Source organism: Pelophylax lessonae, assembly GCF_965119305.1.
Source record: "Pelophylax lessonae genome assembly, chromosome: 12".
NCBI lineage: Eukaryota > Metazoa > Chordata > Amphibia > Anura > Ranidae > Pelophylax > Pelophylax lessonae.
The window spans coordinates 105,376,819-105,404,258 of record NC_138779.1 but is presented as its reverse complement, the minus strand read 5'-3'; the positions used below and the strand labels follow the sequence as shown (position 1 = coordinate 105,404,258).

Genomic DNA, 27,440 nt, shown 5'->3' with positions numbered 1-27,440 from the left:
TTCAGGTGATGCAGAACTAGCGGACGGGCACAAAAAAAAAATCGATTTTGTGCCCGGAACTCCGCTTTAACTAGGCATAATGCAGTGGCCAAAACAATTATGTTTTCGTATATGAAACTACACTATGGCATTCATTTTTACATTATTACATGACCCTACTTACAGCCATTGCTGTTACCATATTGCATTTTCTGTTTGTAATACTCTCTGATGTAACGCCTAGCTGAAAGGAGTTGGCATTCACCCACAGACCCTCTGAACTGCATGAGGTCCTGCGTCACCTGATAGGCAATTAATTGCATCCAGGTCATAAAAGCACAGCCGTTTACCATGCTGTGGGTTATTTATTCTTTTCTACTTCTTATTGTTATTTGTGGCGATGTGAATGTGTCAGAAGTTAAAAATAGAAATGGCATAGAAAATAGGAATAGAAATCTTTAGAAATTCAATGAAAAACATGACCTGCAAAATATTAACACAGTCATGTTTTATTAAAGCATGGGTTGATATTAAATTGGCCTGTTGTGTTGAAAAAAAATCTATTTTTAAAGCAGCACTATGGATGTGCAAGATTATAATATAAACAGAAAATTTTGGGAAAAAAAAGATATTCTTTCTGACCTTTTAGAAGAGTCCCTGTGTTACTGCAGGGGACTTGTCAACAGCTTGACTAGTTATTTTACTGGCTTTGTCATGACAGTCAAAATGCAGAGCTGCTGGTCCTTCTAACAGAGTTAGCTCATGTAAGTGTTGTCTATGAGACTTGTCAGTTTGCCAGTATCAAGTGTGATACAGCAGCTGGCCAGCTGGTAACTAAACTAGAGCCTCAAACCCACACTGTAACATGGACTACTTTTTTGCTGAAAGGTGGGGTTGATTGATCTTTTTAAGTATTTAAATTTCCTGAAATACTCCAATGCATTTCAAGAGGCATTTAGACCCCCTTCTGTACTAAACACCAGCCAACAACTGCTTTTACGCATTTTTACTTTTTTTTTACTATAATACCTAATAGGCTGATACATTCAGCTCACCACAGACTTTGCCTGCATTGAATTTTTAAATTTGTAAAACGGGTCTCAAAGTCCTCCAAAATACATTGGCCTATTTCATTAAATTTTAATACATAAAGACAATACATATGTACTATTCTATTTCTGAATACTTGTTCTTTCGTGCTTCTACACAGTGACATTCAGATCCATGTTAAGAAGGACCTTCATGTTGGAATGCTTCCTTCCATGTGTTTAGTGATATGCTGTATATGAATAACACCTAAATTACAATATATAAGGATACATTTTAGTACATCCTAATCCAACACCAGCAAGATCCCAGTAAAAATAGCAACATTTTCTCAACAGATATTTGCTGAGTAATGTAGAGTTATGGTAAGGACTTTAAATTTTAGAAAATATTTTACAAAGCAGCTTGTAAAAGAAAGGGTCTTTAACCTACTCTCCTTAAAGGGGATGTAAAGTTAGAAGGTTTTTTATTGTAATGCATTCTATGCATTAAGATAAAAAGCATTCTGTGTCCAGCAGCCGCCCTCAGCCCCTCTAATACTTACCTGAGCCCCCTCCGTATCCAGCGATGTACACGAGTGGTTTAGCCACCCAGGACTCTCTCTCCTGCTTGGCTGATACACAGCAGCCGCGCCACTGGCTCCCGCTGCTGTCAATTAAACTCAGCTAATCAGGAGAGGGAGGGGGCAGGGTCAAATGGCAGGTTCCTGTCTGAATGGATACACAGAGCTGTAGCTCAGCTCGGGTGCCCCATAGCAATCTTCTTGCTGTGGGGGCACTCAACAGGAGGGAGGGGCCAGGGACCAGAGAAGAGGAGGATCCGGGGCTGCTCTGTGCAAAACCACTGCACAGAGGAGGTAAGTATAACATGTTTGTTAAAAATTGGGTGGAGAGTAAGTGCCTCTATAAAGAATTCCATCCCCTGGAAATTAGAGAGTAATAGTGGGTACCAGGTCTCTCAGGGGGAGGGGGAAAAAGGGGGGAGTGGAAGAACCACCAGAAAGACACTGGGAAATTGGAGCTTTAAATGTGCCCAAAATAACAGAAAAATGGCTATAAAAATATATACAAATTTTATTCAGTAACACAAGAAGATAAAAATGACAATCATGTATAGCATATAAAAAATATATTGCATATTCTGCATATCATCATGGTGGATCAATGCGTTTCGTCCACAAAAAGAGCTTCTTCAAGATCCAATAATGTATGAGCCTTCAAAGTATAAGCCTTGTAGTGAATAAACAATATACAGTAACTATCAGTTAGAAATATATACATAAACAAACATTTTATTAGACAAAGTTATACCATTATATAATCACATATTAAATATGTCAAGGATAAGGAGAATGAAAAGAGAAACGGGCAAAGGAGAGAAAAAAAAGGGGGGGGAGGGGGAGAAATTGTGGGAGACCAATCTCAGACCAACCATTGGGGGGGTCGAACAAAAAGGCAAGGCAGGACATAGGAAGAGCTAAACCAAATAAAACCCTTACCCTTTGGATATCTTCCACAAAACATATGTTTAGTACTACGTCAATATTTGTTATTTTAAAAGAAAAAAATGAGACGTTATAATCACTTTAAACAGCTGTTATTTGATAAACTGTAAAGAGTAGTGACCCCCCCAAAAAAAAATAATGAATACTTAACTGAACTGCCAATTTCCATTGTCTTGAAGAGTGGCTCTGTAGTTTCATCCACTGGGCTCTTCTTTATCACTACAGGACACAATAGTAATGTAAAAGGCAGCAAAAGGAATCACCACACAAAGTGGAGTACCAGGCATCCAACACACCTAGAAACATCTTGAATGTTAAAGATTCTTTAGCAAGCTTATCTCTTTAGGATAACATAAAGCAGTGCACAGGCAGTAGTGTTAATTCTTTTCTTAACGGACAGGCCTTTTTTTTTTTTTTTAAATAGTGGCAGATTTACTTTAATGTACACATAGGAATACACAGAAACTTATCTTATACCAGGATCCCATGTTTGGTCTTAAGATCCGGAAATAATACAATGTCCTGCTCTCACAGTTTTCGGATGTAGGCCTTTCTTCTTTCAAGTGAGCCATCTTATTGGTTCTAGGTGTAGATATAAGACTTGTCCTCCAAGGGAATGGGCTTATTTCTACCCTCTAATTTCTATCTAACTCATCCCCCTCCAGCCCTAGATTTGGGGGGATGTTGAGTGAAAGAGAGATTTATGAGGGCGGACACATGCGCTATATTAGATACTCAGAGAAGGAAGCTTACAGTGTATGTAAAGGCTGAAGTATTCTTACCTAAATGCTTTTCTACCTTAATGCTGCTTCTTTTCCCCAAGCCATACTTACCTGAACCCAATCTCAATCCAGTGATGTGCATGAGAGTAGCCTTACAGCCAGTGGGGAGGGAATAGGGGGCCAGGGTCGAGTCACACCCTGTGTATCTACGGACACACAGAGCAGGCCCAGGAGAGAGCTGCACGAGTGCCCCCATAGCAAGCGGCTTACTATGGTGGGCACTCGGGGGGGGGGAGGGGCCAGGAGCACTGGCAGCTAACACAAGAAGAGAAGGATTGGGGCTGCTCTGTGCAAAATCATTGCATAAAGCAGGTAAGCATAACATATTTGTTTAAAACAAAAAATAAATAGAGTTTTAAATTACTTTAAATGAGAGTTCAGAGTTAATACTTTCTCTAAATCCACCAAGGGAAGTTTAAGGGCCAGCAGTGTGGAACACCATTATACATCATATAGTTGTAGCACTTACCCCCTAAGTAGCCTCTGGATGTATTGGGTTCCTTCTGCCTGTACCTGCTGTGATGACCCACCCCTACCTGGACCTGAGGACACTGGCAAACCTTAAATGGTTAAATCAGGCTTTAATAATCAGAGTAAAGCACTGTATGAGAACGGTTTAGAAGACAATATTTTTAACATGCAATATGACCTCAGTATCACAGGAATACAACACAAGGTATCACTGATCATTCACCACAGCCTCCTAGAAAGCAACCAGTGTGAAAATGCACACTAGGTATGTTTTTAATGCTTGAGAACACTTCACTTTGCAATGATGGGTGACTTTCATTGTAATGCTCAATAAGGTAAACAATATGGTGGCCAGAGACTTCTCAAAACTTTTGACCAGGGGAGGGCTGGCAGCCTTAGGCCTGGGGGGCAAGTCCAGTCATGTGGCCCATTGAACCATTGATTCAGCTCACCATCCATGCCCACCTGGTTTTATAATGGATATTGATGTAATAAAGGAGGTTTAACAAAAATTCATGACATCACGCCAGGCGGGGCCCAGGAAGCTCCTGTCGGGTGGAGCTCACTCTGCCTGACAGGGAAGTGACTGTGTTAGTATTGTGCCAGTCGGGTGCAGGAGCGCACTCTGCATACTCATACTGCTCCACTGCAGCTCTGCAAGTACAACATTGTATAGCGGTGACCGGCAGCTGTATACAGTCTCTGGCCCCTACATTAATCCAGCCCTGAGTGTGGCTTTTTTACCCGGCATCAGAGCAGCCCAGGGGGCAATTGTCACCCTGCCCCCCTTCCCAGTCCTCCCCTGCTTTTGACTTAAGTTCTGGTCTCAAGCAGTCCCTTGATAGCTGGTAAAAAGATTTTCCCTCTCAAGCCAGCAATCTGCAGCTGTAGCAGGTGGTGATAGCTCGAGCACAAGTCAATTTGGATACCTGGAACACTGAAAGGCAAGATACAACTGGAAACAACAGTGTAACACATGCAGCATGTGGTCCTTTCCCAGCCGGCAGTCTCCCCTGTGGCAGCGTCGATGATTCCATTGAATAGCAGAATGGTGGTCTGCCTATGTAAACAAGGCAGACTGCTGTTCTGTCTCAGAGTCAGAGAGAAATCTTCTGTTTCAGCTAAGCTGAAACACAGATCTCTCTTTTCCTCTAGTACATCCATCCCCCCTACAGTTAGAAAGCACTCCCTAGGAGCACACTTAACCCCTTGATCACTCCTAGTGTTAACCCCTTCCCTGCCCTTGTCATTTATAGAGTAACAGTGCATTTTTTTATTACTGATCACTGTATTGGTGTCACTGGTCCCCAAAATGTGTCACTTAGTGTCAGATTTGCCTGCCACAATGTCGCTGATTGCTGCCATTACTAGTAAAAAACAAATAAAAAAATAAAAAGTGTATAAATGTATCCCATAATTTGTAGATGTGATAACTTTTACGCAAACCAATCAATATACACTTATTTGGATTTTTTTTTACCAAAAATATGTAGCAGAATATGTAGCAAATATGTAGCATACAAATTGGCCTAAATTGATGAAAAAATTTGATTTTTTTACATTTTTATATTGGGAATGTTTTATAGCAGAAAGTAAAAATTTATTTATTTTTTTTTTTTTTCAAAATTGTGGTTCTATTTTTGTTTATAGTGCAAAACATAAAAACCGCAGAGGTGACCAAAAGAAAGCTCCATTTTTTTTGTGTACAGCGTCGCACGACCGCGCAATAGTCAGTTAAAGCAACACAGTGCCGTATCACACAAAATGGCCTGGTCATTAAGGGGGTAAGAACCTTCCGGAGCTGAAGTGGTTAATACACATTAACACAAAAAATTTACATCAAGCTGATTTCTTTTATACGTGTACCGGAAAAGCAAAAATGCATTCCCTTGTAAAACGTAAAACACTTTAATCTTTCTCGACACAAGCTGAAAATGAAAAAGGAAAAAAAAAAGCAATGAGTCCAGTATGGTGTTAAACCTTAGAGGGATGCATAGGTTTACCAGCTTTATACATACTTAGGCCAATAATAAAACAAATTCCAATTAGATGTCTAATCTAATGTCTTAAATATTAGTAGCTGATCTAAACTATCTTATCTGCAGATATAAATATACCTAAATCCAGTTAAAGGACTGTCAGCAAAGGTAGCAGCAGAGATGTGATTACTTTCAAATCTGTGCTACAAAAACCAATGACCCCTAAAATATTCATATCATTGCGTTACCTTCTAATGTCCTGTAGAGGTTAAAGACTCCCCATTCCATTCCAGAATCACACTCACAAACATGATCAGCGTGAAACAGTGATATCCACACCAATTACTGGTCTAGAGCAAATATTTACCTTCAGTGGCTTCACAGAGGGACTTCAGGCCGTCTGTAGCGATTTGTTTTGAAATATTGTTTTATGACTGTATTAGTAAGTAATTGGGAAAAAGCTGCAGCAGGCTAGGAATTGAGTGGTTGCTGGATGGTATTTTTATTGATCGGAGCCATTTGATGTTCAGAGGTTAACCACATGACATTCTACGAAGAAAAGGAATCTTTTTTTAAAAAGATTGCGCAATATACGCTGCTCAAAAAAATTAAAGGAACACTTTGAAAACACATCAAATCTCAATAGGAAAAAATATCATGCTGGATATCTATACTGATTCAGACTAGGTAATGTGTTAGGAACGAAAGGATGCCACATCAATTCATGGAAATTAAAATGATCAATCTACAGAGGGCTGAATTCAAAGACACCCCGGAAAGCAAGGTGAAAAAATGAAGAGGCAGGCTAGTCCATTTGGCTGAAATGTAATTGCAGCAACTGAAAATGGAACTCAGTACTGCCTGACAACGGATAGTGTCCTGGGGTATTTCCTCCCAGCATCAATGAGCTCCTGAACAGACTGAGGTGCAAACTGGTGGCATCAAATGGACCAAAACATATGGTCCAAGAGGTGTTCAAATAGATTTAGGTCAAGCAGGCGTAGGGGCCATTCAATGGTATCAATTTCTTTATCCTCCAGGAACTGGCCACATGAGGCCGGGATTGTCGTGCACCAGGAAGAACCCGGGACCCACTGCACCAGCTCAGGGTCTGACCAGGGCTCCAAGGAGTTCATCCCGATACCTAATGGCAGTCAGGGTGCCATTGTTTAGACTGTAGAGATCTGTGCATCCCTCTATGGATATCCCTCCCAAGACCATCACTGACCCACCACCAAACCGGTCATGCTGAACAATGTTACAGGCAGCATAACATTCTCCATGGTTTCTCCAGACCCTTTCACGTCTGTCACATGTGCTCAGGGTGAACCTGCACTTATCTATGGAAAGCACAGGGCACCAGTGACGGACCTGCCAACTCTGGTGTTCAATGGAAAATGCCAATCGAGCTCCACGGTGCCGGGCAGTGAGCACAGGTCCCACTAGAGGATGTCAGGCCCTCAGGCCACCCTCATGAAGTCTGTTTCTGCATGGTTGGTCAGAGACATTCACACCAGTGGTCTACTGGAGGTCTATTTGTAGGGCTCTGGCAGTGCACATCCTGTTCCTCCTTGCACAAAGGAGCAGATACAGGTCCTGATGATGGATTAAGGACCTTTTTTGGCCCTGTTCAGCTCTCCGGGAGTAACTGCCTGTCTCTTGGAATCTCCTTCATGCTCTTAAGACTGTAATGGGAGACACAGAAACCTTTTGGCAATGGCACATATTCATGTACCATCCTGGAGGAGTTGGAATGCCTGTGCAACCTCACTGACCCTAGCCAAATGCAAAACTAGTGAAAAACAGTCAGAAAAGATGAGCAGGTCTTCACATTGTTGCCCATTTAATGCCCCTGATGGTAATTCAATTAAAACCAAAGCATCTGAAACTGATTAATAACCCCCTCTGCTACTTAACTGACCAGATCAATATCACAGGAGTTTATTGACTTGATGCTATACTCTGATTAAAAAGTGCTCTTTAAATTTCTTTGAGCAGTGTATATGGAATCACCTCCACTTTGGTGGTCTGTACCTTTTAAAAATATAAAAAGTGTTTAATGATGTAACGTAAGGAAAACTGATGAGTTAAGCACTAAAGGTTTTAATAGGAAAAATAATCCAATAAAAAATAGGATAGATAGATAGATAGATAGATAGATAGATAGATAGATAGATAGATAGATAGATAGATAGATAGATAGATAGATAGATAGATAGATAGATAGATAGATAGATAGATAGATAGATAGATAGATAGATAGATAGATAGATAGATAGATAGATAGATAGATAGATAGATAGATAGATAGATAGATAGATAGATAGATAGATAGATAGATAGATAGATAGATAGATAGATAGATAGATAGATAGATAGATAGATAGATAGATAGATAGATAGATAGATAGATAGATAGATAGATAGATAGATAGACAGACAGACAGACAGACAGACAGACAGACAGACAGACAGACAGACAGACAGACAGACAGACAGACAGACAGACAGACAGACAGACAGACAGACAGACAGACAGACAGACAGACAGACAGACAGACAGACAGACAGACAGACAGACAGACAGACAGACAGACAGACAGACAGACAGACAGACAGACAGACAGACAGACAGACAGACAGACAGACAGACAGACAGACAGACAGACAGACAGACAGACAGACAGACTATATTACCAAAGTATTGGGGCGCCTGCCTTTACACCCACATGAACTTTATTGCTTTATTGGCATCCCAGTCTTAGTCCGTAGGGTTCAATATTGAGTTGGCCCACCCCTTGCAGCTATAACAGCTTTAACTCTTCTGGGAAGGCTGTCCACAAGGTTTAGGAGTGTGTCTATGGGTTTTGTTTGATCATTCTTTCAGAAACACATTTGTGAGGTCAGGCACCGATGTGGACAGAAAGGCCTGGCTCTCAGACTGCACTCTAATTCATCTCAAAGGTGTTCTATCAGGTTGAGGTCAGGACTGCAGGCCAGTCAAGCTCCTCCACCCCAAGCTCGCTCATGTCTTTATGGACCCTGCTTTGTGCATGACCAGTCATGTTGGAATAGGAAGGGGCCATCCCCAAACTATTCCCACAAAGCTGGGAGCATGAAATTGTCCAAAATGTCTTGGTATGTTGACGCCTTAAGAGTTCCCTTTACTGGAACTAAGGGACCAAGCCCAATCCCTGAAAAACAACTCCACACCATAACCCCCCCCCCCCTCTCCAAATAATTTGGACCAGTGACAAACCAAGGTCCATAAAGACATGGATGAGCGAGTTTGGGGTGGAGGAACTTGAGTGGCCTGCACAGAGTCCTCACCTCAACCTGAAAGAACACCTTTGATATGAAATAGAGTGTAGACTGTGAGCCATACCTTCTCATCCACATCAGTGCCTGACCTCACAAATGCGCTTCTGGAAGGATGGTCAAACATTCCCATAGACACACTCCTAAATCTTGTGGACAGCCTTCCCAGAAGAGTTGAAGCTGTTATAGCTGCAAAGATTTGGGGCAACATATATTGAACCCCATCCCAGACTAATACTGGGATGCCATTAAAGTTCATGTGTGTGTAAAAGCATATATATATATATATATATATATATATATATATATATATATATATATATATATATATATATATATATAAATGTGTGTGTGTATACAATATCACTTGGACCTTTAGATAGCAATTAACTGACTTTTATTGTTTACTTCCTCTCATTTAAATTTGTCATTCTGTTTGCAAGAGACATTGAACTCTGCCCCTCAAAGTCTAAGCAATCCAACTACCTACACAAAACATTTTGCATGAATATATTAAAAATTAAGGCATATGCATGGGAAGGGTTAAATCAACTGTCAGTTTTTTTTCTGTCTGTGTGTGGATGGGGAGGTTCCCCTTTACTTCCCTGTCCCGGAGATGTAACAGGAAGAGAGAGGAAATCTCTAAAAATTGAGCATAACTCCCCTTCTAACAGGTATTAATGGATCAGAAGTTCCCATTGAAATATTTCTCCTCTATTCCTGTTCTGGTAAAAACTGTAAAATTTTGTACTTCTGATTAGGGATGATCGAACTTTTGAAAAGTTCGGTTCGACCAGAACACCTGAACTTCCCGAAAGTTCCGGTCCGGATTCCAGAACCCCATTGAAATCAATGGGACCTGAACTTCGGTAATCAAAAAACACCAATTTGAAGCCCTAAAACCCAATAAATGCCCCTAAAAGTGCCTAGGGTTCTGGATCATGCCCCAGGGACTATTAATCACACAAAAAAAGTTTTTAAAAATTGTCGTTTTTGATAGAGAGCCAATTATTGAAAAAATTATTGGAAAAAAAAACGAGATTTCTTTGGATTTAGTGTCTGGGGGGTTTATAAAGTGTACCTGTGAAGTTTCAGCTCTGTAGCATGTCCAGAACCAGAAAAAAAAGATAATTTTTCTTGGAATTTTTATTAGCGCAGGGATGTGGCTCCGCTCCTATCACACCTATATGTGTGTATGTGTATATATACATATATGTGTGTGTGTATATATACCCCTACACAGAAGTTTAGATGTCATGCCTGCCTCCAAAGACGTCCACAAAAAAGCCCAATAAACGCCTGAAACAAAAATGCCTAGATGTGACAGGAGCGGAGCCCCATCCCTGCTCTACTAAAAATTCTAAGAAAAATTATCTTTTTCTTATGGCGGTCACCCTGACATGGATGAATTCTGTCACCCTGGCATAGCAGTCAGTCAGTTCACCCTACACTACACTATGGTCACCCTGACACTTGACACTTTCCCTACAGAAACTAGATTATTGAATCTAACTCTAGTGTATAGTACCCTAACTACACTAGATATCCCTTTCCTCACACTAATAATTGCTAAATGACACTTTTGCAGCAGGAGTAACAGAACTGCTTCCACTCTCTTCCACAGCCCCTGTATTACAGTGCTAGAGATTTGGCGGGGCTATGTTATATACTGGGGGGCGTATTCACTACTGATTGGCCTCTGGACCCCCTAGTCACTCCAATCACATTCCTAGCATCCTCCTGCCCCCTCAATTGGCTTTTACTGATGGTTCTGGTCCAATCACAGGCTTTTAAAGCCCAGTTCCTGTCCCATTGCATTTTGGTCGGTTCTGCGGTTCTGGTTGCAGAATTCCAAACTTTTTCCGCAAAAAGTTCGGAATTCGGCCGAATTTCGAACAGTCAATGTTCGGGTCGAACCGATGGTCGACCCGAACCGTTCGATCATCCCTACTTCTGATCCTTTTTGTCTCAATGACAATGGTCACCATGAAAAATAGAGAAGGTTATTTACGCCAACAGGAACACAGATAGCCATAAAAATTGATAGGTGTTCTAGACCTTCTCTACTTTATTAAAAAAAAAAATTATATATATATATATATATATACAGTATATAATAATAATTTCAGATACACTTTAACCACTTCAGCTACAGAAGGTTTACCCCCTTTTTATAACCAGGCCATTTTTTGCTTTACGTCGCTGTGTTACTTTAACTGACAATTGCACAATCGTGCAACGCTGTACTTAAACAACATTTTTGTCCTTTTTTTCCCCACAAATAGACCATTATTTTTTTAACCACAAAAAAAAAAAAAAAAAAATGACAATTTTGAAAAAAATATATATATTTTTTACTTTCTGCTATATAACATATCCAATAAAAAAAAATCTAATTTCTTCATATATTTTAGCCAATATGTAATCTGCTACATATTTTTGGTAAAAAAAAAAATTCCACTAAGCCTAAATTGTTTGGTTTGCGCAAAAGTTATAGCGTCTACAAACTTAGGGATATTTTCGTTTATTTATTTTTTATGTACTTATTTTTACTAGTAATGGCAGCGATCAGTGACTTATAGCAGGACTGATATTACAGTAGACAGTCGGGACACTAAATGACACTTTTAACACTAATACAGTGATCTGTGCTAAAAAAACATGCACTGTCACTGTACTAATGACATTGGCAGGGAAGGGGTTCACATCAGGGGCGATAAAAGGGTTAAATGTGTGCCTGAGCAGCGCTTAACTCCTGTGGGGGAGGTGCTTGAACTAGGAGAAGGCATGGATCGGTGCCCCTGCTTAGCAAAGATACAGGATGCATGTCTTCAATAGTGACAGAACAGTGATCTGCCTTGTATAAATAGGCAGACCACCGTTCTGCCCGTGTCCCGGAGCATCTTCGGGTGCCGGCGAACATCGAGTTCCCTATACCCGCCAATCCACTCCCGCTGTATCTAATCACAGTGGTAGCGGGCCGCTGGCAGCGCACGTGCCCCAAGCTCAGAGGGGCAGGATCCTGCGCAGGAGAGCAGCCTTGCCACTGTATATCTAGAGTATATGGTCAGCAAGCGGTTAAGGAAGAAAAGGGCATTCTGGATGCAGAGAAATTAGTCAATAGATTGTAAAGCACAGGATACTCTGGGGACTTTGATTAATCTGCCAGTCAAAATAAACTTTGTAAAACTGACTTCCCACCCTCCTTTGCTAGTAATGATTATCGGCTGATATGATATATATGATATAAGATACATGTTCAAAACTGACCATTTTTTCAGTTAACACCCTGCCATATTCCAGGCCCCAAATCCATTTGTTTTAAACACAACAGCAGTTGTAATTAGCGACTCTCAACAAAATATAGCCAAAATGCATATTTTTATGTGTGAAGTCTACATACTATTGTGATCCACAATTGACATGCAGTACATCATTATGTGTCTTTTTCTTCATGTGCTCTAAGAAAAGAACTGAATGGACCCTCCTGCCCCTCTAACAATAAGCACTCCCCAGAAATTAACTCTGTGGGGATGTGACTTTTCACTTTGGTTCATAAGCCTTCAGATAGATAACCAATAGAAATACAATATTCTTTAGAAGCTGTGATGGACAGAGTTGCCAATGGGGAACTGCAAGGCCACTTTTGGGGCTACTCAGTAAACTACTGGCCAAGTAAAAATAATTATTGCCCGTATATTGATTGCCAGCTAGATAAATGTAAGCCATGTCCTGATCTCTGTGACAGTTGAAAGGGGGTCCTAGCACCCATCTGATCCACATCTAGTAAACTGACCCCCTAAGCGCCGGTTCACATTGCAGCGACGCTACTTTGCACCGTGACCTCCGTAACATTACTTCAATGTTAACATTAACAGACTTCAATGTTAACATTAACATTGAAGTCTATGGCGGTCGCCTCCGGGTCGCCCCAAAGAAGCTCCGGACCCTTTTTCTAGGTCTGAGCGACTTGTGTCGCTCCTATTAGAACGGGTCCGCAGCTTCCCTAAGGGAGGCGACATGTGAGGCGACCAGGTCGCCTCACAGGTCGCCCTAGTGTGAACCGGCACTAAGTCCTTATGCAACTGCTCTTAATGTTTAGAGAAAACACACATTACCAGTCCCTGCACAGATCCTGGAGATTGATTCTCAAGCTGGGGAATCTTGTAATATGGCCAGTGGTGAAACACATGAATGAAACGTGGCAGCTCTCCTAACCCTCCATGGGATATGAGGCAAAGCAGCTGTACAAAAAATAAATAAAGGAACAGAGCGCACACCGCCCTAGTGTAACACCATTTATTTGAAGTTAATAGAAGCCATAAAAACAGATACTCACAAACAGATAGGAAGTCATGCATGGAAATAAATATCCCCCGATGATGTTTACAGGGCTCTCTCCTCCTAGCCTCGGCGGCTCAGCTGTTCGTCCTGCACTAGTCAGTGAGTATCGTACGGCTAAGCCAACCGCCTCAGAGTTTCCTTGAGTAATCCGAGGCGGTTGGCTTAGCCGTACGATACTCACTGACTAGTGCAGGACGAACAGCTGAGCCGCCGAGGCTAGGAGGAGAGAGCCCTGTAAACATCATCGGGGGATATTTATTTCCATGCATGACTTCCTATCTGTTTGTGAGTATCTGTTTTTATGGCTTCTATTAACTTCAAATAAATGGTGTTACACTAGGGCGGTATGCGCTCTGTTCCTTTATTTATTTTTTCTTAATGTTTAGAGTTATGCAACATTTTAAGAACATAGTTTTCAAAATATAATTTGACACCTATAGAGTAAGCTGATAATAAATTATAACAAGGTAGCAGTAGCAACTGATGCTGTTGGTGTTAAAGTTGCACTCAAGGAGTTTTCTACTAGTCAAGACTGTATAAGATTTTCTGAAGACTTTTTCCTTTAGACTTACCAAAACCATATAATATGAGGTCAAACCTAAACACTTTCAATTTGTATGCAATCTGGCAGGCCCTTGCACTACATAGAAAAGGTAAATCTGAAGGAAATCTAACCACAAAAGTTGGATAGTGTGTATCCAGCCTAAAGCCTCGTACACACGCAACGAATTTCCGCCGACCGGTCATTCGTCTTTTGTCCAGAATGGTGTCTCTTGGTTGGAATGTGCTCTAGACTGCACACAAATTTTGTCGTCCGACAGAATTATACTTCAGAAGTGATGTCATGTGTTGGATTGCTTTCTTTGTGTTCTTTCATCTCTGAGCATGCCCAGTCTTGCTCATAAGATTTTTCCCTGTCGAAATCTGTACTGACAGCACGAAAATCGGACGTGTTTTGACGGTGGACAAAAATTTTATAGCCTGCACACCAGAATTTTTTCGGCCGAAAAGTCGGAGTCGGTTGTCGAGAGCAGCATACTAACAAGCCGAAAATTGGCAGGTCGGTCGTCGGACGAAAATCCCCGGCCAAATTTCGACTCATGTGTACGGGCCTTAAGACTATTACTATACAACTTTTGTTGTTAGATTTCCTTTAGATTTACCTTCAACTATGTAGTGCAAGGGCCTGCCTGATTGCATACAAATTGAAAGTGTTTAGGTTTGACCTCATGTTATATGGTTTTGGTAAATCTAAATGAAAAAATCTAAAGAAAGTTGTATAGTGTGTAGCCAGCTTAAAACTCTAGAGTGCAAAATCTGCTGCAGCTGTGCATGGTAGCCAACCAGCTTTTAACTTCAGCTTGTTCAATTAAGCTTTGACAAAAAAAAAAAAACATGGAAGCTGATTGGTTACTATACGGAGCTGCACTAGATTTTGCACTCTCAAGTTTTCGTAAATCAACCCCTTTGAATAGCAGTATCAATATCTAAAAGTAGTAATATCTTTTCCTACATCGCTGATCTGGGTGCATTATGTTGTACTGCCCGAGGGAGGAACATTGTGTTTATATGCATTAACATCTTTCGAAATGACTGTAAGGTTAGTTGGCATAGCTGAACACGCTAAGAACCAAGAGTAATAGGATTTTTTTTGCAAGGACTCCTCTGTAGAATATCGCATGTATTATATTAACGCTGTTTTTTTAAGGAGGCAGTCATGATTTCTGCTGTTCATTTATTTTGTGAGTTGTTTCCTGTATAAATACAATCGAAATGGCAAGAAAAATAGAAAAACACAGAATTAAGCCATAGAACACAAAAAGCCATTTATTTCTGTTAATATGTTTTTTTGGAAGAAAAATATTTTATAAAGGTTTTGGCCTATAGCAAAAAAATTACACTTGCCAGCTGCTTGCCTGCTACTAGGAGTTCCAGACAGTAAAGATGGGCTCAGGCGTGTTTGGGATCCTAGTTCCAACCCACCTGCCCGATCCCACCAAGAAGCCAACACTGCACACCACTAATCACAGGCATTGAGACATGTTCTGGTCCACAGCTGTACAGACTGGAAAATGTCTCACTGCCTGTAATTAGCGGTGTTCAGTGAAGGCTTCCCGGCAGGATCCGGCAGGTGGGTTAGCACTAGGATCCATAACAAGCCTAAACCCATCTCTACCAGACAGTATATTATCCTTTTAGGTATTCACACATTTTTTTAACCTGTGGATTTTTTTTAATTTAATAGAGTTTGCAAAACATTTGACTGTTGAATTATCATTATAAGTGTGGATGTCAATGTCAAATGTTCAGTTTCTGCAGTATTTAAAAAAAAAAACTCACTCCTATTAACAAATAGAGACTCTCGATTTTAAGTGTGGCAAAAAAAAAAAAAACTGACAAATTCATGTTTGCTCAAAAAATCTCTCCAGCCTCCTCTCCCTAGCCCTCTCAATACAATAAACCTTGGCACACACCCTCCCATCCTGTGAATCTGTATTTACCTTATCTAATGGCTCTGGCCTCAAGCACTATCTGCAGCAGAGCTGATAAAAAAAAATCTAGTGCCAAAGTGCCCACTTTTGTGCACTAACACCCCATAGATTTGAATGGGTGATATCTGCTATGAAAGAGCAATATCTCTTTCCAGCCTGAGAGTAATAGTATATTTTTATCAATCTGGCTGTAGACAATGGGGAGGCTACAGCTGTCTGAGCAAGTAAGGACCTGCGGGGGGATAGGGGAAGTGAAACAGTTGGTTGTATTGAGAGGATTAGGGAGGGAGGCCTTCCTGGCATAAACATGATATTGTACTTTAACCATCCCCTACTAAAACAAGATGGTGTCCGCACATTACTACTTTTAATTTCACTGATAAAGCCCTATGCTGTGACTTCTAGGTAAACAATTCAGCCAAGTGCTCACTCCAAAGGGGATGACCGGTGTGCTGCTCTCTTTAGGCAGGGAACTCCAACATAAGCACATGAAAGAAAAAAGGAGGTGCAAACACCTAGTGCATTACCCGTGGTCACCATAAAATGTTTTAATAAAATGCCAAAAACATACTCACAGACAAGAAGAGTAAAATCGCATTACAAGACTCCACCACACATGGAATGGAACACGTCCCTCTAGATAAGACTGCTAATGCATTTCAGGAGTCAAGCTCCCTTCATCAGAGCTCATGACATGTTCAGGGACATGTCCCATTCCATGTGTGGTGGAGTCTTGTAATGCGATTTTACTCTTCTTGTCTGTGAGTATGCTTTTGGCATTTTGTTAAAACATTTTATGGTGACCATGGGTAATGCACTAGGTGTTTGCGCCTCCTTTTTTCTTTCATGTGACTTCCAGGTAGTAAAGCATGCCTCAACACCATATCCCGCGCTGCAATGTTTTTATGCCCAAGAAGTCAATTTTTAGGCCTAAGCAGTGCTGCAGTACTAACGTAGACAATGAAACTGAGAAAGTCATTATTCGCATTTATAGTTTATTTGCAGATTTCATTTTTTACCCATTGTCTATTAAAACAGATTCACATTAGAAGCGCTAAATAAAAAAAAAAATTAAAAAATCAGAACTAAAATAAAAGAATCAATTAAAATGTGTGTTTTTATGGGCCTAGGTTGGAATCTGGGAACATGGTGACCTAAGGATGAAATACCCAGTATGGTCTCGTTATGGGAAGTTTTTGCAGCCGGTGGACGATGATCAGCATTTAACTGTGGCAACGTTAGAAGAGCGACCATTTGTAATTGTTGAAAGCGTGGATCCTGCAACTGGAACCTGCATTAGAGATTCAGTGCCCTGCCGCAAGCAGCTCAACAAGACAGACAAGTACAGTATATATTTCACATTTGTATCTACCAATCAGACTCATACATAATAAAGAAATAATACATTTTCATTTACATTTACAATTTTTGTTTTTATTTGATATGTACAATTGTATATCAATAAAACTGCTGAGAATAAAGATAGTATACTATGGGGTGGATATACTAAAGGCAAATAGACTGTGCACTCTGCAGTTGCCCTCATTTTCCCCAGAGCTTAGTTAATGTTTTTGCTTACACATGATTGGATAATGGAAATCAGCAAAGCTTTACCACATTCACTAAGCTCTGGTGTAAATCCACAACTATAAATAAGTATCTTACAGAGAACCTTTGTTTAGCTCAGACTGGACAAAGTCACAGGTTAAAATGACACTAAAAATGACCCTTATTTTCCAAAAATAATCCATATACATCCACTACTTTCATGACAAAGGGTAAAACAAATTCTAACCCCTTAACACAATTTTGTAACTTTGACATATGTTAGCAAAACTGTAGATATCGTTGCAACTACTTAGTGTATCCAGGTGGGTTATACCTTGTTTTTCAGGACAAATTGGACTGGCATTTGGTGGCAAATAGAACTAGATATCCCCAAATTCTCTTTTTTTGTCAAAAAAAAAGCTGGCCCAAATTGGTAAAAAAAAAAATATATATTTTTAAATGTAGCTGTATATTTGTTTTTAGAGATGGCCCGAACAACCCCCTGTTTGGTTCGCACTAGAACTCTCAAACATTGCGAAAGTTTGGACTAGTGATGGACCGATATCGTTTTTTGTGTGGCCGATACCGATACTGATATTTTGGCCAATGCATATCGGTATCGGCCGATATGCCCCAATATTTTTGTACATTTAAAAAAAAAAATTATTCTTGACAGGTAATCTTGTGGAGGGATCTGGGGGTCTAAAATACCCCAAACCCCTCCTCTGCACTTAAAAGCATTCAAAACACCAAGTTTGGCTGTTTTGCATGCTGTCATTTTTTTAATCAGGTGCCAGTACCCGGAAGTGATGTCATGACATCACTTCCGGGTTTTTGCATGGAGACCCGATCAGAGCCGAATGCGGCTTTGATTGGGTCTTCAGCGGCCCTGCAGGCTGGTTGCCCGGGTCTCCCGGTGGACATCCCCTCCCGCTCCTTGTAATGACAGCCGAGCGGCTTCTCAGCCGCATCAGTTGTCATTACAAGACAGCCGACCCTCTGCTATGGACGCCGGTACCGGGGTGATGCCACTAGCTGCAGGCATCATTCTGGTACAACCACTTTCCCGAAATATCGGCAATATCGGTAACCTCCGGGCCGATTCCGATATATCGGGGAAAGTGCATATCGGCCCTCGATATATCGCCTTTGCCGATAATTGGTCGATCCCTTGTTTGGACCCGAACCACATTGAAGTCTATGGGACCCAAATTTGAAAATCAAAAGCTGCCATTTTGTTTTTTTATTTGTTTTTTCCAAAATGTTTATTGAAGAAAATAATGGTTAACAAACAATTAACAAACATTATACAATGAGTATGATGTTGTAGATACCAGAAGGTAAAAGTAATAACATTAAGTATGTGTTATCAAACATGTAAGATAAAGTTCAGATAAATGCAATAATATTCAGTTCATCAAACAACAAAGAGTAATTCAATGGTATTGGGGGTAGCTTTATTATATTGCAGAATATGATGTAGCCTAAGTGGGGTTCAAGGAGAGGTCCCTGTGACCAGCATAGGGACAGTAGAAGAGAAAGGAGAAGAGAAAGAAGAGAGGGGTAAGAGAGAGAGAGAATAGAGAAAGGAAATAATGGAGAGGGGGTGGGAGGAAAGGGAGGGCCATAGGGAAGGAGGAAAGGGAAGGTCACCTTGAGTGAGTGGTATAATTATGTGAAAGGAAAACCAAGCATAATGTTATTTATTCATTTTGAAGGCTTATAAAATGCAAAAAAAATGTTTTTTTAAAAAATATTGTTTTTACAGGAGCAATGATTTTAATGATTCTTAAAGTGAAACAATAAAAATGAAAATTTGCTTTAAATATTGTGCCTAGGGGGGGGGGTCCCCTTAGTCTGCCTGTAAGGTGGCACATCTGTACCATGTATAAAACCTGCTGCAGAAAACTGACTTTTAAACAGAAAATAAAATTACATTTAAATTGCCAGCAATACAATACCATTGCCAGCAATACAAAATGTAATAAAAAAAAAAACAGCATGGGGTCCCCCCCAATCCATACCAGGCCCTTCAGGTCAGGTATAAATTATAGGGGAACCCCACACCAAAATTTAAAATAAAATTGGCATGGGGTCCCCTCAAAATCAATAGCATGGCGTTTACCAAGCATGCAGCCCGAACGGTCAGGACCATACCAGGCCACTTCCCCTCAACATAGGGGGGTACTTTGGTGCAAGGGACAAGGGCCTCTTCCTGTCAACCCTGGGCTGTGGTTGTGGGGGTCTGTGAGCAGGGGGCTTATCGGAATCTGGAAGCCCCGTTTAAGAAGGTCCTGCCCCCTACCTATATGAATGAGTATGGGGTAGATTGTACCCCTACCTATTCACCAATAAAAGTGTAAAAAATAAAGACATGAGGCAGTTTTTGACAATTCCTTTATTAAAAAAATAAAAAATACAATGTTCCCGATGTAGATCCATCATCAATCACAACGCCCGCTGCCCGCCGGACCCAAAAAAAGAACAAACAAGCATGCTGGGCTGGTGACATCACAAGGAGGTGGTGCTACCAGGTGATGTTTCCAGGTAGCCCCGTCCCTTACCCTTTATAAGGACTGTGCAACGGCGGAGCCTGCAGTAGGCGGTTAGCCTTCATCGTGGCTATCGTGGCCATTGTTTTTTTTTGCTTTTTTTGTGTTAAGTGGTGGCGCTCATCTTCCCCTTTCCTGGCCTGCCAGGCTGTATGCTCAGATAAGGTATAGGTTTTGGGGGGGACCCTACGCCTTTTTTTTTTTATTTTGCCATGGGGTTCCCCTCTAAATCCATACCAGACCTAATGGCCTGGTATGGAATTGGGGGGGGGGGGGGCGCTCCACGCCATTTTTTTAAAAGCATTTTCTATTGCCAGCAATGTTTTTTTTTTCCATTCAGCTGTCAGCAGGGAAGCTTTTTGACAGCTGATGACTTACCTGTTGTTAAAGACATGGCATGCTTCCTGCCCTAGTCCTTAACAACCATCTATGCAATGTGCCCTGCTTTGCCCAATCAGGGCTTAGAATGCACTGTGCAACATGCAGTGCATTGTGGGTTGCTCGGCAGCAACATCCCTCTGCACTGAACATCCCGCAGAGCAACCAGCAAATCCGGGTGTTCCCCAAACATGAGATATTCAGGCCAAACTTTTTCTCGGGTCGAACCGTTCGCCCATCTCTATCTCTTACTATTACCATAATCGACCTTCAAAAAAGAACCCAAAATAAATGATCCTCCTGTCAATTGCAGTGATACCACATATTTGTATGGTATTTGTTGTTTGTACACACACTAAAACACACTGGGGTTTATTTACTAAAGCTGGAGAATGTAAAAATCAGGCTCACTTCTGCATAGAAATCAATCAGCTTCCAGGTTTTATTGCCAAAGCCTAATTGAGCAAGCTAAAGATAGAAGCTGATTGGTTTCTTTTTTAAATCTTACCTTAAATCTTACCTAAAATACACTGACCCTGACCTTGAACTTGACCCTAACCCTGTCACTGACCTAGATGAAGCCCTAATCTAGCTATTTTTTCTTTATGTGTTATTTTACATTTTTTTTTACATCCTTTAATTTGTTTACATTTTTCTCCTCTGGGAAGGATATAAAGATGCAATGTATCTCTCTCTCCATTCAGAGGAGAAAAGAAAACATGGGATGGGGCTGAGCAACTGTGAAAGCTAATCAAAGGGAGACATGTTTAAAAGTCCAACTTAGGTGACAACCATGGCTGCCCTCAAAAATACATTAAAATAATAAAAAATAAAGTGAGCATAGTCACCCAGGGATAGAAAGTGTGGTATATGAAGAATTAACAGGTAAAAGTGGAGATACATTTCTAAAAAAGAAAACTAAAGCAGCCACTGTATCTGAGGAATAGTAATATATTATATTTTTGTTTTGGGGTTGTATATGGTTTAAAGTGGAATTCCAGTTGCTTCATTGAAAATAAACTGCTTACACTGAAAAATGTACCTTCACTCTGACCCTGTCCCTTACAGGAGGTAGGCTCTTTCAGCAGAGGAATAATATTTGTCAAAGAAGTTTGGCAATAGAAGTCCCCATATTTCTCAGTTCAGAGAAAATTTAAGTGAATAGGTGTCCAAGAAGCCGTACATCAAGTCAAGACCTGCTGTATGATAGTGAATGGTAGTCTCACTCCAAGCCACACCCCCAATGCATTTCACTCCACCCACTGGAGCTTACTCATGGGGGTGGCTCCATCTCCATGAGTTAGCTCCAGTGGGCAGAGTGAAACACGTTGGGGGCGTGGCCTGGTGGGAGTCTAGACTGAGACTGCTATTCACTATCATACAGCAAGTCTTGACTTGATGTGCAGCTCCTGGGACACCTAGTTACTCTCCACCATTGCGACAAGCTCCCTTCCTGGTCAGCACTCACAACAGAGGGCAAAGGACTTCCTTCCCATATAGCCTGCGCAGCTCACACACAAATCCTTGGTTCTCAGAGAAGGTTTAACCTATCTTTCTTTTGACCTATCCCCATGCCCTAAAGTACTCCCCCTTGCTCCAGGTGCATACTAACCTAAATTAAAATGCCATATCTCAGTTCAGTTATCAGAGCCTCTGGCCAAAAATGTACTTTCTCCTGATTTTAACATCATCAACGTCTGTGGGGCTGTTGCCTGACTGTCTACTGTATTAGCCTTTATCACAGGTATAACCAAAGAAAAGAACATTTTAACCAGGGGCTTTGAAGGTTCGTACAGTTCACGGGGCTGCCCAATTCAGGTAAGTATGCACTTGGGGTAAGAAAGGGGGTTTACTTTAGGTTGGGGTTAGGGGATTACTTTAGATTGGATCTATGCCTGACCTAAATTTACTTTCTTTGAAAGAACAGTTATCCTTTAAGTGATAAGACTGATTTAATACATGGTATATTAAAAAACACAGCAAAACATTTTGCTAAATATCTTAAGTAGTGCTAGTACTTTCAGCCCACATTTTACCCATAAATTTCAATTTCAATTTTGTATTTCTCTAAAACAGGGGTAGGATTTGAGAACAGATAAAACAAAACTCTGGCTCAGCAAGAACAACACAGCAATAATTAAGTGAAGTGGGCCATAGGAAATGCGTTCATCTGTATTTATCTTGAATCCCATATAATTAAAATGAATTAAAGACTAAACTACTAGTTCTGGCCATGGACAATACCAGCAATATGTTTTTTTTATAAAAAAAATATATGATAAAATATATACGACTGACCAAATAGAGAGTCCACCGAAATAATTCCGGTGTCAACATGTGAATAAAAAACAACAAAATCCACAATAGTGTGATAATGCGATGAGCAGATATAATTAACAGAGGACCAGGTCACACCAGTGATGGAAGTCCTAGAGTAACACCACGTGCATAGCTCCTTCTTCCCCACATGTAGTGCAAACTCACCAGATTAAAATCCAAAAAGGCATATCCAGTATATCATAATCCCCGTCATCATGGCTCCATCTCAGACACTCCACACAAATATTCACACGTATATTCAATGGAGGAAACACCAGTATAAACATAAAAGCAAATCCCATTTATTGGTTAAAATAAAAATACAAAAACATGGCAACTCACATGCATCACACCGCTGCAAACATCACAGCAGCGCAACCAGGTTTTTTTATTCACATGTTGACACCGGAATTATTTCTGTGGACTCTTTATTTGGTCAGTGGTATATACCTTGGACTATGTGCGGACTTCCCTTGAATTATTGAATTAGGGTGTGAGTACTACCCAGCTAAGACTTTTATTTACAGCACTGCAATTTTATATATATATATATATATATATATATATATATATATATATATATATATATATATATATATATATATATACTTTTTATAGATGGGTGTTGGCTTTATCATTGCTAGCTGCTTTTACTATTAGTGTGCATGGATTCTTCATTTTCCTATATATAATAAAATATATCTATATCAATTTAAAAAAATCTAGATGCATTAGACATGTAAATTATTGTCTAAATGAACAGGTTAACTGTATAATAATATTAATACCAACTTGCCAACCTGGCAAATATTGTAGCTTGCTTTTGTGATCACTGGGTAAAAATAGATTTTTAATAGTACTTTAACACCCCCTTATAGGGAAAAAAGAGAGAGGGGGACAATAAAGCAAGGATTGGTCTAGCAATTTAAAAATGGAAAAGGAAGTAAAATGGGTTGCATTTAAGATCAGTTTGGAACACATTTCAGATGCATTCACATTGACTTGTATAGATGAATAAAAGCAAGGCTTAGCAATAAAGAGCAAAAGTGCAATAGATGCAAGTTTGCATTATCAAATAATTCAAAGTTTCATCAGGTAATATAGCTGAAGTGTAGCAGGTGATTAAGCGCTATATTTAGAGTTGGTTATGTTTGATTTTTTGTTATATAATAGTTATAAACAAACTTTTCAAAAGTAAGGACGCTTTGAAGCAAGCTCTTTTAAGGTATTGAGCATGTTTCTAAATCCAATTGTCAGAGCTATGGCAATGTGTTTTGGCATTTAAAGCTGAACTGAAGGCAAACTGCTACACTGAAGAAATACATATACGGGTGCTGTTTTACCTTTAGAATGACTTGTATTTTTCTCCATCCAGTCCTGGGATTTACACAGCTCTACTATAGAGCACATCTCTGCTTAGCAGGGGAGAGAACCCGATCTTTCTCCATACTTTTACTTGCACTTTTACTATTTCCCCCAGTGACTGGACATTAAAAGCAGAAGCAGAACACTGATGAGCTTATCTCTCTACCCTTTTGCTCTCTCTCCTTCTAACAGCATGCCTCCGCACTGCAACACACACCTAACTGATTCCTTGTGCTGCTCCTGCTCCCCCCCATTATAGAGCTCTGCTGTATAGGTACTTGGAGAGGCTGATAAGAAGTTAAATACTGGTACTTACACAGCTTGCTTTAAAAAAAAAAATACATTGAATGATGTATTGATGATTACAGAGCTGTTGCCCCATTCCCAGTTAATTAAACACGTTACTACCCAAAGTGAGTCATTAATGTAGTATAGAACTGTGCAAACCCTTATTCATATGATGTCACTCAGAATTAGGTTATCTCAGGGGAGGAATGGGCCAGGGGTCAATTGCCCCCTGGGTCGCTCTGATGTCCCGTAAAAAGGCTGCACTGCTTCTGCTACAGGCATGCCTAAATGATTCCTGGTGAGGAGAAGTAAAAAGTCCCTGCTGCTGACCTACTGAGTGCGGGTTGAAGACAAGGACAGAGCACAGCCCCCCTAGCATATACTGTGTAAGCTGTGGCTGAGCAGAGGCTGGTTTAATGCCCCACTGGAGACTCTCTTCCCCCCCTGCCAGCCTTAACCAAGCTGTCCCAGCTCTCCCCAACTGCCCCCTGGGGAACAGTCAGGGACAGGGATTCAGCCAGTGAGTAGAGAGTACCAGGAGCGGAGCTTTAGCTTGGAATAGGGGTCAGGAAGAGGGCAGGAAGAGGGAGAGTGGGAGCGGGGCCGAGTTGCTGCACCATGGGCCTCTGGTTTGTACTTCCCCCCTGGGCTGAAAGTTGCCAGTCAGCCCCTGGGTTATCTACAATTTATCTCAGCATTGTGTTTGCACACAGATGCCCTGACAAAGTCAGAATTTGTGTCCCTAACATGCTGTGCAATTAGTGAGAGCCTGCACTTGTAACCACTAAGCTCCCATTACCCATCATTACTGCCATTACATGATGTAGGGGCCCTTCACACATAAAACGCATGTTCTCAGCATCCCAAAAGTGTAGAGAAGCTTCTTGTGTGTTGCAATACAGAACATTGTGTCTGTATCCAAAAAAATGCTACTTGGTACATGATTTGTGAGGTTTTTGTTAAAAAAAAAAAACATGCTGTTACATTAAAGTCAACGATTATGCACTAAAAGCACAATATACATTTTGGCCTTATGTACACAGGACATTTTTTGTATTACTCCCCTGGATACCTTTGCTCCAGAGGAGGAATAAGAGTTATTAAAAATAAGCCTAAAGCCACGTTTCACAAATAGATTTAGGTGCGTCATGCATTTGAATTTATGTATTCCATTGGACAGAACAGTAATTTATTCTGGCCATTGAAATGAATGAATGCTCAGTCAGTAGCATTTAGGGGCTTTTAGGTAGGGTTACATAGGTTTATATGCAATTAGGTATGTTTAGTGTTTTTCTGCCAAAATGCTCCTCTACTGAATGCGCAAGTGATGTTTTTTTTTTTTTTTCTGCCTCTAAATCATCCTGCCTCTGAATGCCTATGAATGCATATGTGTGCAAGGACACATAGGCTAACATAGTGGGGCATTTAAAAAAAAAAGTAAAACGCCTCTAACAGCTGTGTTTTTAACACTCTGTTTGCATGAGGCCTTTAATTAATTAAAAAAAAAATAAAAAAATGAATCGTTTTGCAGTCATATGTCCATGATTTCAAGGCAGAAAAAGTGGGAGAAACATACTGTATATAAAATGTACATACAATGCCGATATAACATGCATTATGTTGTGTTAAATTTAATCGCACAATATTAAAGATGCATTATGCCTTTTTGACAAAACACATGTGCATTTTATAACTCTCTGGGATGAACAGGCTCTTACTTGTCACAATGCTAGCAAACCTAAGTTACAAAGGTCCCTGTAAAAAAAAGAAAAGAAAAAGGTTTAGGCCATAATAAAATATTTATAATTCTATCCCCGTACTCTGGTATGATACTGCTTTGCCAGTACCTGAGTCCACCAGGAACCCACTAAAGGCCTATGTTAGACCTATCTGTGCAGCTTAGTTCCACCACCTCTGCATTTGTGCCTAATGATATTACCAGGGCAGTTATGGAAATCGGAATAGGCAATGACACGCTTGACTGATTTCCAGATAGCTTCCCCCACTAGACACTAAGATAGTTTTACTGCTACAGTGTGGGTCAGCTGCAGACAATAACGTATATATGTGATTCTGCATTTTCGGGTAGGGGGCACCCACTCACCTGTGCTGTCACTGGCTCCAGCACATACCGATCAGCTGTTCCCGGCCAATGATTTATGGCCAGAATCCGCCGATTGTCAGAGCGAGTGACAGGAGAGAGCTTTGTGTATGTAAACAACACAAAGTACTCTTCTGACAGCAGCGATGTGCTGTTTTTTGTTTCGCTGCATAGCAGGGAATAAAACAGATACATTGCTAAATAAAATCAGCACACAGTACACACAGAAAATATTGTTAGGCACAGATTTAACCCTTTGATTGCCCCGGATGTTAACCCTTTCCCAGAAAGTGTCATTAGTACAGTGTCGGTGTAAATTATTATCACCGATCACTGTATTAGTGTCACTGGAGATGTGAGTGGCAGTTAGCCAGTTCCCACAAAGTGTCAGTCAGTGTCAGATTGCCTGCCGTCCCAGTATAAGGGTCCTTTCACACGAACGATCTGATCAGATCCGCCTGTCAGTTTTTTAGGCAGACCTGATCGGATCCTCAATGCATCCCTATGGGGCAGCGGATGTCAGCTGAGACATGACGCTGACACCCGCTGCTATCCGATCCGATCCTGTCCGTGAAATCCGGATGGAAACCCTATTTTCCATCCATCCAGTGGATCAGATCGGACGGGATCGGATGAGAACGGATAAGTGGTCCGTTCTCATCCGATTCCCCCATAGAGAACAGCGGGGATCTGACAGCTCCATCTCCGCTCACTGAGTGGAGACGGAGCTGCCACCAGCCTGCTCAGCAGGGATCGGCAGATCAATCCCCACTGAGCAGAACAGAATCCGCCGGCGGATGCGGACAGTGTGAAATGACCCTAAGTCGCTAACCACTGCCATGACTTGTATTAAAAAATAAATAAATAAATACAAATGCCAAATGTTCGTAGACGCTATATCTTATATCTTTCACACAAACCAGTTAATTTACATTTAATGAGATTTTTATTTTACCAAAGACATGTAGCAGAA

General features: G+C 40.7%; 1 protein-coding gene across 3 annotated transcripts in view; it reads left to right on the top strand.

Annotated features, from left to right (window-relative positions):
• The window catches only part of GRIN2D (glutamate ionotropic receptor NMDA type subunit 2D), a 1,144,270-nt gene that overhangs the window by 741,109 nt on the left and 375,721 nt on the right, over window positions 1–27,440 (top strand). For all 3 annotated transcript variants that reach the window (XM_082274380.1, XM_082274379.1, XM_082274378.1), the window contains one exon: window positions 17,047–17,258. In XM_082274380.1, the coding sequence (XP_082130506.1) occupies window positions 17,047–17,258 (212 nt within the window). The remainder of the gene's footprint in view (window positions 1–17,046; window positions 17,259–27,440) is intronic.